Source organism: Geotrypetes seraphini, chromosome 2, assembly GCF_902459505.1.
Source record: "Geotrypetes seraphini chromosome 2, aGeoSer1.1, whole genome shotgun sequence".
NCBI classification, from domain to species: Eukaryota; Metazoa; Chordata; class Amphibia; order Gymnophiona; family Dermophiidae; genus Geotrypetes; species Geotrypetes seraphini.
Window position 1 is genome coordinate 512809463 of NC_047085.1, and position 15238 is coordinate 512824700.

General features: G+C 51.1%; 1 protein-coding gene across 1 annotated transcript in view; it reads left to right on the forward strand.

The window, feature by feature from the left end:
* Positions 1–14352, forward strand: part of LOC117354995 (zinc finger protein 585A-like) — an 83987-nt gene extending 69635 nt beyond the window's left edge. The window contains exon 8 of the mRNA XM_033932951.1: positions 12356–14352. Coding sequence (XP_033788842.1) covers positions 12356–14352 — 1997 coding nt within the window. The remainder of the gene's footprint in view (positions 1–12355) is intronic.
* The last annotated feature ends 886 nt before the right edge of the window (positions 14353–15238 follow it).

Sequence of the window (15238 nt, forward strand, 5' to 3'; positions counted from 1 at the left end):
GTCTCGGAGCATGGATCGGAACATGAACCTCGATACTCGAGGGAAGCCTCCCTATCCTTCTCCACCCGACGAAGGTCTCGTTCCCCGACCCCGCACGGGGCCCCGGGGACATCCCGTCCATCCTTCACTCGCTTCGTCCAAAACATGGGCCACGCATTGGACTTAGACCTCCAGTCCGACTCCAGATACTCAAAGGAGTACCTGGCGGAGCTGGATATGCCATCACTGCCCAGAGAGTCCCTCCGCTTACCACCTAACCCGGTCTTCCAACAGGCCTTCTTCAGGAACCTGGAGACCCCCTACATGGTCACGGCCGTACCCTCCAAAATGGAGGCCAAGTACCGCACAGTACCTTACCCGGGATTCGAGCAACCACAGCTCTCCCACCAATCGCTGCTAGTAGAATCCTCCTTGAAAAAGGCTCACCCGTCCCGGGTCTCAGGAGCGGTCTCCCCAGGCCGAGAAGGCCGAACCCTGGACAAGTTCAGCAGGAGACTATACCAAAACGCAATGATGGCCTCTAGGGTGCAAAGCTACACTTTCACCTTCACATCCTACCTCAAACACCTCATTGGACTATTGAGAGCCTTTGAGACTGACCTACCGGCCTCCCGGCAAGGAACGTTCGGCCTGCTTCTAGAGTCCCTCTCCAACCTGCGCCTTCATCTATTCCACGCGGCCTACGATGGCTTCGAACTCTCCTCCAGAGAAGCAGCCTTCGCTATCGCCATGCGCCGACTAGCTTGGCTGCGCCTGGTCGACATGGACCCCAACTTACAGGACCGGTTGGCCAACCTCCCCTGCGTGGGAAAGGAATTGTTCGATGACACTATCGAGGCGGCTACAAAACGCCTCTCCGAACATGAACGCTCGTTTGCCTCCCTTGTCCGGCAAAAGCCCAAACCGCCAGCGGCCAGGCCGTATAGGGCCCCTCCGCGCCGCTACCCACAAAAGTCCACCCCTGCTTTTTCGCGGCCCCCACCCAGGCGTCCGCAAGCCCACCACAGGACCATGCCCAAGTCCCAACCGCCTGCGACCACTAAACCATCCCCGTCATTTTGACGGGGCATGCGGAAGGGGGCGGGCCCCCTCCGCCATAGTCCCAGGCCTCCTTCCCATCGGGGGTCGACTCAAAGCCTTTTACCCTCGCTGGGAACAAGTCACGTCGGACGCATGGGTCCTTGGCGTGATCTCATCAGGGTACTCTCTCAACTTTCGGGCCATTCCCCCGGACAACCCCCCAAGGAATTGCCCTCCCAACCGGACTCAGCTATCCCTACTCCTCTCCGAAGCCCGAGACCTGCTTCGCCTGAGAGCAGTGGAGAAGGTTCCCCCCGACCAACGGGGGAAGGGCTTCTACTCCCGTTACTTCCTGGTACCGAAAAAAACGGGAGACCTACGCCCAATACTAGACTTGAGACGCCTCAACAAATTCCTGATACGGGAAAAGTTTCGGATGCTCTCACTACCGACACTTTACCCCCTGATCGACGAGGGCGACTGGCTCTGCTCCCTCGATCTCAAGGAGGCGTACACACATGTCCCAGTGCACCCCGCTCACCGCAAGTTCTTGCGTTTCCAGGTAGGGGACTGGCACCTACAATACCGAGTCCTCCCCTTCGGACTAGCATCATCACCTCGGGTCTTCACCAAGTGCCTCGTGGTGGTTGCAGCAACCTTACGTTCCCAGGGCCTCCAGGTATTCCCCTACCTGGACGACTGGCTAATCAAAGCCCCGTCCAGGGAAGGGGTTATCTCAGCGACCCAACAGACTATTACCTACCTACAAAGTCTGGGGTTCGAAATAAACTTCCCAAAATCTCAACTACGCCCCTCGCAGTCCCTACAGTTCATCGGGGCCACGCTGGACACGGTTCGCCTCCGTTCCTTCCTCCCCCCTCCACGCCGGGAGGCGTTAGTAAGTCTGAGCCGAAGGATCTCCCTGCTGACCTCGGTATCAGCTCGACAGATGATGACCCTCCTGGGCCACATGGCCTCCACTGTCCATGTCACACCCTTCGCCCGCCTCCATCTGAGAATCCCTCAATGGACCCTGGCATCTCAATGGCGTCAAGACCGGGACCCGATCGACCGCTCCGTGACAGTGACTCCTTCATTGCAACGATCGCTCCGCTGGTGGGGCGATTCTTCAAATCTTTCCAAAGGTTTGCTCTTCCTCACCCCACCCCACAGCAAAGTACTCACCACGGACTCCTCGGAGTACGCTTGGGGAGCCCATCTGGACGGCCTACGCACCCAAGGAATGTGGTCAGCACAAGACCGTCGCTGCCACATCAACGTGCTAGAACTTCGGGCCATCTATCTCGCAGCTGTAGCCTTCCAACATCTGCTCCACGACCGAGTGGTTCTCATCCGAACCGACAACCAGGTAGCGATGTACTACGTAAACAAACAAGGGGGGACAGGGTCTTGGCCCCTCTGTCGGGAAGCCCTGCGCCTCTGGAAATGGGCAATCTCCAACAACACCTTCCTCCGAGCGGTGTACATACAGACTCAGCCGCCTCCTCCAGCCACACGAGTGGTCACTACACTCTCAGACCCTACGAGGGGTGTTCGAACGGTGGGGGACACCTCAAATAGACCTGGCCGCGTCCCCTCACAACCACAAGCTGCCTCTCTTCTGCTCCCGGATATACTCCCCGGACCGGCTCGAGGCCGACGCCTTCCTCCTCGACTGGGAGGGAAGGTTCCTGTACGCGTTCCCGCCGTTTCCTCTAATACTGCGGACGCTTGTCCACCTGAAAACAGTACAAGCCACCCTGATCCTGATTGCCCCTCGCTGGCCTCGCCAGCCGTGGTTTTCCCTTCTACTTCAACTCAGTGCCAGAAATCCACTGCCTCTGCCTCTGTTTCCCTCTCTACTGTCACAGGGTCAGGGTTCACTGTTACATCCCAATCTTCAATCTCTTCATCTGAATGCTTGGTTTCTCTCCCCCTGACTGCTCTCCCCGTGTCTCAATCAGTCAAGGAGATATTGGAGGCCTCCAGAAAAACCTCGACGAGAACCTGCTACTCCCAAAAGTGGACCAGATTCTCAACCTGGTGCTCCTCCCACAGCCAGGACCCGGTGTCGGTCCCCGTCCCCCTGGTCCTTGACTATCTACTTCAACTATCTCATTCCGGCCTAAAGACCAACTCCATTCGAGTACACCTCAGTGCGATTGCGGCCTTTCATCAACCCCTGGAAGGGAAAGCCCTCTCGCTCCATCCCTTAGTCACTCGCTTCATGAAGGGTCTGCTGAACGTCCACCCCCCTCTCAAACCTCCCCCGGTGGTTTGGGACCTTAACGTGGTTCTGGCTCAACTAATGAAACCCCCATTTGAGCCACTAGACAAATGCCATCCAAAATTCCTCACTTGGAAGGTAATTTTCTTACTCGCGCTCACGTCCGCACGGCGGATTAGTGAGCTACAAGCGCTGGTAGCGGATCCACCCTTCACGGTATTCCATCACGAGAAGGTGGTACTCCGCACCCATCCAAAGTTCCTACCTAAAGTAGTGTCTGATTTCCATCTCAATCAGTCCAACGTCCTACCCGTGTTTTTTCCCAAGCCCCACTCTCACCCCGGAGAAGTGGCGCTCCACACTCTTGACTGCAAAAGAGCGTTGGCCTTTTACCTCCAACGCACTCAGCCACACCGGAAAGTCCCACAACTGTTTCTGTCCTTCGACCCAAACCGGTTAGGCCACCCAGTTTCCAAACGCACCTTGTCCAACTGGTTGGCCAATTGCATCTCCTTTTGCTACGCTCAGGCTGGTCTCGCGCTGCATGGTCGAGTAACGGGACACAAAGTCCGAGCGATGGCAACCTCCGTAGCGTTCCTCAGGTCCACACCTATCAAGGAAATCTGCAAGGCTGCCACGTGGTCTTCGGTTCATACCTTCACCTCCCACTACTGTCTGGACTCCCTGTCCAGAAGCGATGGCCGGTTCGGCCAATCGGTATTGCGAAATCTATTCGCTTAAATTGCCAACTTCCCTCCATCCCTCTTCAGTAAGCTTGGAGGTCACCCACATGTGAGAATATCATGCCTGCTTGTCCTGGGATAAAGCACAGTTACTTACCGTAACAGGTGTTATCCAGGGACAGCAGGCATATATTCTCACAACCCGCCCACCTCCCCAAGGTTGGCTTCTTGGCTAGTTAAGTGAACTGGAGACCACGAGGGGATGCACCCCCTAGTGGAGCAGGAAGGCACGCATGCGTGGAGCAGCAGAGCAAACTTAAAATCTTCAATCAAGTTTGCTTGAAAATGCTTCCGCATCGGGGCTCCGTAGATGACGTCACCCACATGTGAGAATATATGCCTGCTGTCCCTGGATAACACCTGTTACGGTAAGTAACTGTGCTTTGTAGAGACCATCTGGTCTTACTGTTCTTTGGGAGTCAGGAGTTCAGGTCAGCAGACTTGAGGATACATATTAGTAAACAAAATTATCAGTAATATGCTGGGGCATAACAGGAGGGATGACCCAAGTTTGCCTACATGGGAAATACCTTTTATGGAAGGGAAGGATAGTTTAAAAATTTGGGAGGATCTGGAGGAAGTAGGGGTTGGGGAGTTCCAGGATAGAGGGATAACGGCAGGAAGGATGCCATGTAGGATCTTGTAGGCCAGACACGCACATTTGAAGTGGATCCTGGGGATTACTGGGAGCCAATGGAGCTTAGACAGGAGTGGTGAGACGTGATCAAATTTGCTTTTCGCGAAAACAAGCTTAGCTGCGGTGTTCTGAATCTGCTGAAGTCTGTGGAGGCTTTTCTTGGTTAGGCTGAGGTAGATAGAATTGCAATAATCCAATCTGGAGAGGATGATGGATTGTACTAGGACTGTGAAGTGTTTTTGGTGAAAATAAGGTCTGACTTTCCTTAGCATGTGAAGGCTGAAGAAGCATTTCTTCACCAGGGATTGGAGATGTTCGTTGAAGGATAGAGAAGAGTCTAAGGTGACACCCAGAACTTTGCTTGAGAACTCGAGCTGTAATGGGGGGCCGGTGGACAATGGGATGGAGGAAGGTAGATGGTCTAATTTTTGGCCGAGCCAAAGGAGTTTTGTTTTGGACTCGTTTAGTTTCATGTGCATTGTGAATGCCCAGGATTGGAGGTTCTTTATGCATGAGGATATGTTCCTGGAGAGGTTAGTGAGGTTCGAGTCGGTCTCAAGGAGGACGAGGATGTCATCAGCGTAAGTGTAAAGAGTTTCAAGGGGGGATAGTTGGAGTAGTTTCAGGGAGGACATGTAAATGTTAAAGAGGATTGGGGAGAGGGGTGAGCCTTGTGGGACACCACAAGTCGGGGTCCAGGGGGAGGATGAGGTGCCGCTCATGTTAACCATGTAAGAACGGGAGCGCAAGAATTTGGAGAACCAATCAAGAACTATGGAACTAATGCCTATCTCGGAGAGTTGGAAAATTAGAATGTCGTGGTGGACAACGTCAAAAGCTGCGGAGAGGTCGAATTGTAGAAGGACAGCAAACTTGTTACGAGAATGCAGTTGCTGAACCTTAGAGATTAGAGAGGCCAATAGGGATTCAGTGCAGAAGTTGGGCCTGAAGCCATATTGGTAAGGTAAGAGGATGGAGAATCTTTCTAAGTAGGAAGAGAGCTGGGTAGATATGATAGACTCGAGCAGATAGACCTGTCGCTAATGTACCTGAAGAAGGATTTGTCTCTCTTTTTGAGGTTCTTCGCTAAATTTTCTTCCACTCGAAGGGCATTCGGGGACTGTCGGGATCTTGTGATGTCGAGGAGTGTCAGGGGTGAAGTAGGGGAATGTTTGTGAGGCTTCAGGGCATGATGAGGCCAGCAGAAGGAGGGAGTGGGCATCCGTCCTGCCGGGGGATGTCGCAAGGGGTGGAGGCCGGTGGAATTGGGCATGCCTCCTGCCGCAGACATCCAGAAATGGAGGAGCTTCAGGGGTTCCGGCAGAAAGGAGTGGGCATCCCTTCTGCCAGGCAACTTTGCAGGGGAGACGGGTTCCCTGCCGTGGCTGCTAAACTGATCACCTCAGGGAGATTCCCATGTGGCGATCATCTCAGCGGCAAGAAGATTCGCTAACCAGCATCTGTGACATTGACGCCGGTTAGAGAATTGAGATGGTTAGGTGGAGTTAGGCGTCTGTCCATCAATGGGACGTCCGTGTGTGATTCTGAAAAGCCGCTTAGTCAGCTGCTTAGACCAGGCATCCTATACAGAATCCAGCCCCAAATGTCTTTTTTTCTGCTTGCTTTAGTTTAATGACGTGGGCTATGTCCTGGGCTTTTCCCATGTCATTGCCATCCCTTTTAATTCCTCACCAGGAAAACTACCAATATTTGACTATCTGGGACTAATCTAGTTATCAGCTTATGCTTAGTGCCCCTGGCTGAATATTCACCCATAACAAATTAATACAAATGAATAAAAGTAATTACTTAAAAACGATTTGATATCATATCTAAGAAAGCACAAAATAATCCAAATGAGAAACAGTCTACATCTGTATATTGTGATAACAATTTTTATCCCAGGACAAGCAGGCATGATATTCTCACATGTGGGTGACGTCATCTACGGAGCCCCAGCGTGGACAGCTTTTCAAGCAAACTTGATTGAAGTTTCAAGTTTGCTACACTGCACCACGCATGTGCATGCCTTCTTGCCCACTAGAGGGCGCATCCCACCTCGTGGTCCTCAGTTCAGTTTTTTCCGCGGAGCCAGAAGCCCTGTGGAAATTGAGCTCTGCTGTTTTTGCCTTCTGTCACCGCGTCCGGTTGTTTTTCGTCGGTCGCTGTGCTTTATTTGTCTTTTATTTTCCTTTTCGACTTCAAATTTTTTTAAAAAAAATTATATTTCTTTGGTCGCCTCCGGGGGCTCCCGTGAGCCGCGGCCGCGTCCGGCCTTGCTTCCGGCCGGTTCGGTTTTCATGTCCCGTCCCTTGACGGGTTTCAAGAAGTGCACCCGGTGTGAGCGGTTGCTTTCAATCACCGACCCACACCGGTGGTGCTTGCTCTGCTTGGGGCCGGAGCATCCGACGGGTTCTTGCGATCGGTGCGCCACCTTTCAGGCCAGAGCGCTCCGCCGACGCCGTGCTAGGATGGCGGAGCTTTTTGCGGTTGACTCCGCGCCGGGGAAGGCCTCGACGTCGGCTTCGGCCCCGCCTCGGCCTCGGTTCCCTCGGCCTCGCCTCGACCTTCGACTTCGAAGCCTGCATCTAAACCTGCATCGGGTAAGTCCTCTCTTCCATCTTCGACTCCAGGGTCGACTAAGAAGCCATCCTCGGGCTCCTCGACGGCGGGTGGGTCGTCCTCGGCCCCGCCTAAACCTAAGGCCACTAATGCCCCGAGGGAATACTCGAGACCGAGGTCGCCCTCCAGGGAGCATCCCCCAGCCTCTGATCTACCAGCCATGGTAGGGATCCCGGCGTTCCAGGATCTACTCCGGGCCTTAATTGCCTCAGAGCTCTCCGGAGCCCTCGAGCAATTACAACAGGCCTCGGCCTCGACTCCCTCGGGTACCGGGGAGGTGCCGGCCTCGGCCCCGACCTTACCCTCGACCTTGACCTCGGGTGCTCCGCCTGAGAGGAGCGTCAGGCCCCGGGAGAAGGTGCGCAGGGTGCGTCGGATCTCCTCCTCCTCTTCCTCGAGGTCCTCCCGGGGCTCCTCGCCCTCGGGTCGGCCTCAGGCGAGACGTCGTCCGAGGAAGCCCAAGCGTTCGCGAGGTTCTCCTCGGCGACGTGATCGCTCTTCGCCACTCGGGGGTGAGGCCTTGCGGGTCTCGGAGCTACGCCTCGACAATCCGAGGCTTCTCCGTTCCCCAGCAGGAAGAGGTTCCCGAGACTCCTCGCCGAGGAGGAGAGGGCGTGCCTCGGTCCCTCGAACTCCTGGGACTTCTCCCAGGGACTCTTCGAGGCGCAGACGTTCCTCGACCCCCGCGAGGCCATTAGATCTGACCTCGTGGGGCTCGGAGTCCGGTAGGGAGCCACGCTACTCCCACAAGGCCTCCCCCTTCTGTTCGGCGGAGAGGTCGAGAACCCCCCTCGCCGCCTGCCAGGCCGTCCTCCTTCACCGGGTTCGTTCAGGACATGGCACGCGCTTTGGGTCTGGACCTCATGGCAGGATCCCATTACACCAAGGAGTTCCTCGAGGAGCAGGACCTTCCCACTCCCCCGAGGGAAACCCCCAGGCTCCCTTTGAATAAGGTCCTTCTTCAGACCTTCCTTAAAAACCTGACGTCACCTCTTACAGTCACAGCGGTGCCGTCTAAGATGGAGAACAGGTATAGAACAATACCTCCCAAGGGATTCGACAAAGCCCAACTATCACATCAGTCTTTGCTGGTCGAATCAGCGCTAAAGAAGACACAGCCCTCCAGAGTGTCTGCGGCGGTACCGCCCGGCAGGGAGGGTCGGACCCTCGACAAGTTTGGTCGTCGCCTCTATTCGAATTCCCTCATGGCGACCAGGGTTCTCAACTATGCCTTCACATTCTCATCTTATTTACGGGGCATGGTGAAGGACCTGCCTCAGTATAGCGAGGCCCTCCCGGTTTCCCATAAGGAAGGGTTTGCCAAATTCATGTCAAACCTGTCTCAATTGCGCTTATACCTCTTTCACGCGGTATATGACGCGTTTGAGCTTGTGTCGAGGGTGTCGGCCTTTGCGGTAGCCATGCGCCGGTTGGCGTGGCTACGAACCCTCGACATGGACCCAAACCTGTCAGGAGCGCCTAGCGGATCTGCCTTGCGTAGGGTCCGAGTTATTTGATGAATCCCTAGAGGCGGCGACCAAACGGTTGTCGGAGCAGGAACGCTCTTTGGCCTCCTTGGTCCGACCGAAACCTCGAGCCACGCCGCAGAAACCATTCCGGCCACCCCCGAGGCGTTACCCTCAAAAAACGACACCGGCCTTTTCTAGGCCTCCGCCTCGACGTCCACAACAAGGGAGAGGGGGACAAACAAAACCCCCGGCGCAAGCTGCGTCCAAGCCCGCGCCGTCCTTTTGACGGACTGTGCAGATGGGGCCGGTTCCCCTCCGCGTTCACGCTGGACCCCCTCCCCATAGGGGGTCGCCTCCGGTCCTTTTATGCGGCTTGGACCGAGATAACATCTGACGCCTGGGTGCTCCGGACCGTCTCCGAGGGCTACTCTCTCAACTTCTGCGCTACGCCACCGGAACAGCCACCCGGGGCTCGCCCATACGATCAGGCCCAGCTACCCATCCTTCTAGCGGAGGCCAGGGCCTTGTTGAGGCTTCGGGCAGTGGAACCTGTGCCCCCCGACCAGCGGGGGAGCGGGTTTTACTCCCGTTACTTTTTGGTCCCAAAAAAGACCGGGGACTTGCGCCCCATTTTAGACCTCAGGAGGCTCAACAAGTTCCTGGTCCGGGAAAAGTTCCGGATGTTGTCGCTTCCGGTCTTATACCCGCTCTTGGAGGAAGGGGACTGGATGTGCTCCCTGGATCTCAAGGAAGCGTATACCCATGTTCCGGTGCATCCCGCCTTCCGCAAATTCTTGCGATTCCAGGTGGGAGAGCTACACCTGCAGTACCGGGTCCTCCCATTCGGACTGGCTTCGTCCCCTCGAGTCTTCACGAAGTGTATGGTGGTAGTCGCTGCAGCCCTGAGGTCTCGGGGGCTTCAGGTCTTCCCCTACCTGGACGATTGGCTGATCAAGGCCCCGACCAGGGAGGGGGTTATCTCAGCGACCCGACAGTCTATCATCTTCCTTCAACGACTGGGGTTCGAAGTGAACTTTCCCAAGTCACAGTTGTGCCCGGCCCAATCACTTCAATTTATAGGCGCAGTGCTGGACACTGTTCGCCTCCGTTCGTTCCTCCCACCTCCTCGTTTGGAGGCTCTGATTCGGTTGGGTCGTCTGGTCTCTCGACTGCCTGTTGTATCAGCTCAACGCATGATGATGCTTCTGGGCCACATGGCGTCTACGGTCCACGTCACTCCGTTCGCCAGACTGCACCTGAGAATTCCTCAGTGGACTCTGGCCTCTCAGTGGCGCCAGGACTTCGATCCAGTCTCTTGTCTCATAGTGGTGACTTCTTCTTTGAGGCGATCGCTCCGTTGGTGGACCGACTCTTCGAATCTTTCCGGGGGTTTGCTCTTTCTCGTACCTCCACATCGCAAAGTTCTGACCACGGACTCCTCGGAGTACGCCTGGGGGGCCCACCTCGACGGTCTGCGGACCCAGGGTCTGTGGTCAGCGGAGGACCGACGCTGTCACATCAATGTGTTGGAGCTTCGTGCCATCTTTCTGGCGGCTCGAGCTTTCTGCCACCTACTACACGATCAGGTAGTCCTCGTACGCACGGACAACCAGGTGGCGATGTATTATGTGAACAAACAAGGGGGAACGGGTTCTTGGGCCCTGTGCCAGGAAGCCCTGCGCCTTTGGGAATGGGCGGTCGCCCAGAACATCTTCCTAATTGCGGTTTACATCCAGGGAGAAGAAAATTGCCTCGCAGACAAACTCAGTCGTCTTCTCCAGCCGCACGAATGGTCGCTGAACTCCCGAGTTCTACGCGAGGTCTTCGACCGCTGGGGGACCCCTCAGGTGGATCTCTTTGCTTCCCCGGAGACTCGCAAACTGCCTCTCTATTGTTCCCGGATGTACGCCCAGGACCGTCTCGAGGCAGATGCCTTTCTTCTCGACTGGGGCGGGAGGTTCCTTTATGCGTTTCCTCCTTTTCCTCTGATCTTGAGGATGTTGGTTCATCTCAAAACGTCCAGAGCCACTATGATTCTCATTGCGCCTCGGTGGCCTCGTCAACACTGGTTCTCCCTGCTTCTTCAACTCAGTGTCAGGGAACCTATGCTTCTGCCTGTGTTTCCCTCTCTGCTATCTCAGAGTCGGGGTTCGCTGTTGCATCCCAATCTGCAGTCTTTGTACCTGACCGCTTGGTTCCTTTCCCCTTAACTTCGGTTCCTCTTTCTCGGTCTGTGAGGGAAGTTTTGGAAGCCTCGCGCAAGGTCTCGACCAGGCTTTGTTATTCCCAGAAATGGTCCAGGTTTTCATCCTGGTGTTCCTCGCATCATCTGGATCCGGATTCGGTCCCGGTGTCTTCGGTGCTGGAATACTTGTTGCATCTGTCTAATTCGGGCCTGAAGACGACATCCGTTCGGGTGCATCTCAGTGCCATTTCCGCCTTCCATCGTCACTTGGAGGGGCGTTCTCTTTCGCTTCATCATCTGGTGACTCGCTTCATGAAGGGTCTGGTCAATGTGTCCTCCTCTGAAACCTCCTCCGGTGGTTTGGGATTTGAATATTGTCTTAGCTCAATTGATGAAACCTCCCTTTGAGCCTATCGACAAGTCTCTTCTTAAATTTCTTACTTGGAAGGTGGTATTTCTGATTGCGCTCACATCTGCTCGTCGGATTAGTGAGCTGCAGGCTTTGGTTGCGGACCCACCTTTTACTGTGTTTCATCATGACAAGGTAGTTCTCCGCACCCATCCTAAATTTTTACCTAAGGTTGTGTCTGATTTCCACCTCAATCAGTCCATTGTTCTTCCTGTGTTCTTTCCTAAGCCCCACTCCCATCCTGGCGAGACGGCGCTCCACACGCTTGACTGTAAGAGGGCGTTGGCATTTTATCTCCAACGTACCAGGTCTCATCGGAAGGTTCCTCAATTGTTCTTGTCCTTTGATCCTAATCATTTAGGACATCCTGTTTCCAAGCGCACCTTGTCCAACTGGTTGGCTGCTTGTATTTCTTTTTGCTACGCTCAGGCTGATCTTACACCCCCAGGTCGAGTCACGGGGCATAAGGTCCGGGCGATGGCAGCTTCTGTGGCTTTCCTCCGGTCTACTCCTGTGGAGGACATATGCAAGGCTGCCACTTGGTCTTCAGTTCATACATTCACCTCCCACTATTGTCTGGACACTTTGTCCAGAAGCGACGGCCGGTTTGGCCAGTCGGTGTTACGTAACCTGTTTTCCTAAATTGCCATCCTCCCACCTGCCCTTTTTTGTTTGGCTTGGAGGTCACCCACATGTGAGAATATCATGCCTGCTTGTCCTGGGATAAAGCACAGTTACTTACCGTAACAGGTGTTATCCAGGGACACCAGGCATATATTCTCACAACCCGCCCGCCTCCCCGGGGATGGCTTCTTTGCTAGTTATGGAACTGAGGACCACGAGGTGGGATGCGCCCTCTAGTGGGCAAGAAGGCATGCACATGCGTGGTGCAGTGTAGCAAACTTGAAACTTCAATCAAGTTTGCTTGAAAAGCTGTCCGCGCTGGGGCTCCGTAGATAACGTCACCCACATGTGAGAATATATGCCTGCTGTCCCTGGATAACATCTGTTACGGTAAGTAACTGTGCTTTATCATCAAACAGGTTTAAAATGTCTTCAGAGGATCCATGAGAGTGAGAGGCCATTTACATGTTCAGAATGTGGCAAAAGATATAGTGATCCCTCAGCTTTAAAAACACACAAGAGGATTCATACTGGAGAGAAACCGTATAGCTGTTCAGAATGTGGGAAAAGCTTTAGTTGGCAATCAACTTTAAAAAGGCACAAGAGGACTCATACTGGAGAGAAACCATTTACATGTTCAGAATGTGGTAAAAGCTTTAGTCAGCTATCAACTTTAAAAAGGCACAAGAGGATTCATACTGGAGAGAAACCATTTACATGTTCAGAATGTGGTAAAAGCTTTATTTGGCAGTCACATTTAGAAAATCACAATAGGATTCATACTGGAGAGAAACCATTTACATGTTCAGAATGTGGTAAAAGTCATTGTGATCGATCAGCTTTTAAAAGGCACATGATGATGCATAGTGGAGAGAAACTATATACCTGTTCAGAATGTGGGAAAAGCTTTAGTCGGCAATCAATTTTAAAAGGGCACAAGAGAACTCATACTGGAGAGAAACCATTTACATGTTCAGAATGTGGTAAAAGCTTTAGTCAGCAGTCACATTTAAAAAATCACAATAGGATTCATACTGGAGAGAAACCATTTACATGTTCAGAATGTGGTAAAAGTCATTGTGATCGATCAGCTTTTAAAAGGCACATGATGATGCATAGTGGAGAGAAACCATTTACATGTTCAGAATGTGGGAAAAGCTTTAGTCGACAATCAATTTTAAAAGGGCACAAGAGAACTCATACTGGAGAGAAACCATTTACATGTTCAGAATGTGGGAAAAGCTTTATTTGGCAGTCAGATTTAAAAAATCACAATAGGATTCATACTGGAGAGAAACCATTTACATGTTCAGAATGTGGTAAAAGTCATTGTGATCGATCAGCTTTTAAAAGGCACATGATGATGCATAGTGGAGAGAAACCATATACCTGTTCAGAATGTGGTAAAACCTTTAGTCGTCAGTCACATTTAAAAAATCACAATAGGATTCATACTGGAGAGAAACCATTTACATGTTCAGAATGTGGTAAAAGACATCATGATCCATCAGCTTTTAAAAGACACATGATGATGCATAGTGGAGAGAATCTATATACCTGTTCAGAATGTGGTAAAAGCTTTATTCAGCAGTTACATTTAAAAAGGCACAAAAGGATTCATACTGGAGAGAAACCATATACCTGTTTAGAATGTGGTAAAAGCTTTAGTCAGCAGTCACATTTAAAAAATCACAATAGGATTCATACTGGAGAGAAACCATATACCTGTTCAGAATGTGGTAAAAGTCATTGTGATCGATCAGCTTTTAAAAGGCACATGATGATGCATAGTGGAGAGAAACCATATACCTGTTCAGAATGTGGTAAAACCTTTAGTCGTCAGTCACATTTAAAAAATCACAATAGGATTCATACTGGAGTGAAACCATTTACATGTTCAGAATGTGGTAAAAGACATCATGATCCATCAGCTTTTAAAAGGCACATGATGATGCATACTGGAGAGAATCTATATACCTGTTCAGAATGTGGTAAAAGCTTTATTTGGCAGTTACATTTAAAAATGCACAAAAGGATTCATACTGGAGAGAAACCATATACCTGTTTAGAATGTGGTAAAAGCTTTAGTCAGCAGTCACATTTAAAAAATCACAATAGGATTCATACTGGAGAGAAACCATATACCTGTTCAGAATGTGGTAAAAGCTTTAATCAGCAGTCACATTTAAAAAATCACAATAGGATTCATACCGGAGAGAAACCATTTACATGTTCAGAATGTGGTAAAAGATATCGTGATCCATCAGCTTTAAAAAGGCACATTATGATGCATAGTGGAGAGAAACTATATACCTGTTCAGAATGTGAGAAAAGCTTTAGTCGGCAATCAACTTTAAAAAGGCACAAGTGGACTCATACTGGAGAGAAAACCATTTGCATGTTCAGAATGTGGTAAAAGGTTTAGTCAGCAGTCACATTTAAAAAATCACAATAGGATTCATACTGGAGAGAAACCATTTACATGTTCAGAATGTGGTAAAAGATATAGTGATCCATCATCTTTAAAGAAGCACAAGAGGATTCATACTGGAGAGAAACCTGTTCAGAATGTGGTAAAAGCTTTAGTTGGCAGTCAGCATTAAAAAGACATGAGAGGATTCATACTGGAGAGAAACCATATCATGTCCAGAATGTGGCAAATGTTATAGAGATCCCTTAGCTTTAAAACTACACAAGAGGGTTCATACTGGAGAGAAACCATTTACATGTTCAGAATGTGATTTAAACTTTAGTCGACAATCATGCTGTGCAGAATGTTGTAAAAGCTTAAATGGGTATCACATTTAAAAAGATAGAGAAAGAGTCATACAGGAGATATAGAAAGAAAGTGTATATGAACGTTTAACAGTGGCAGAAGGAACAACTATCAAGCAGAAATTCCTGATAGAAAATATTGTACAAAGCTAAAACTAATATTAAAGAGTGTACTAACATTACACCATTTCTGCATTCTTCTATAGCTTTGGTATTCTTGACTCTCAACTATAACTTTAAGTGTAGACTGTACATTTTTAGACTTGAAGAAGGGATGAACCTCATAGAAATAGATTATAGACCATGCTCACTGTCTCCGGCTGAATATTGACCTATAACAACTCAACAATGAATAGAAATTGGAATACAACTAATTATGTATAAAAACTGTGATTATCCATATGGGAGAGAAAGATTCTCCATCGCTTGAGTACCTGAATAAATTCATGTTTACCGTTCTGAGCTCCCTTGGGAGAATAGTATAGAAAATTAAATGAATGAATGAATAAATAAATATATATCGTATG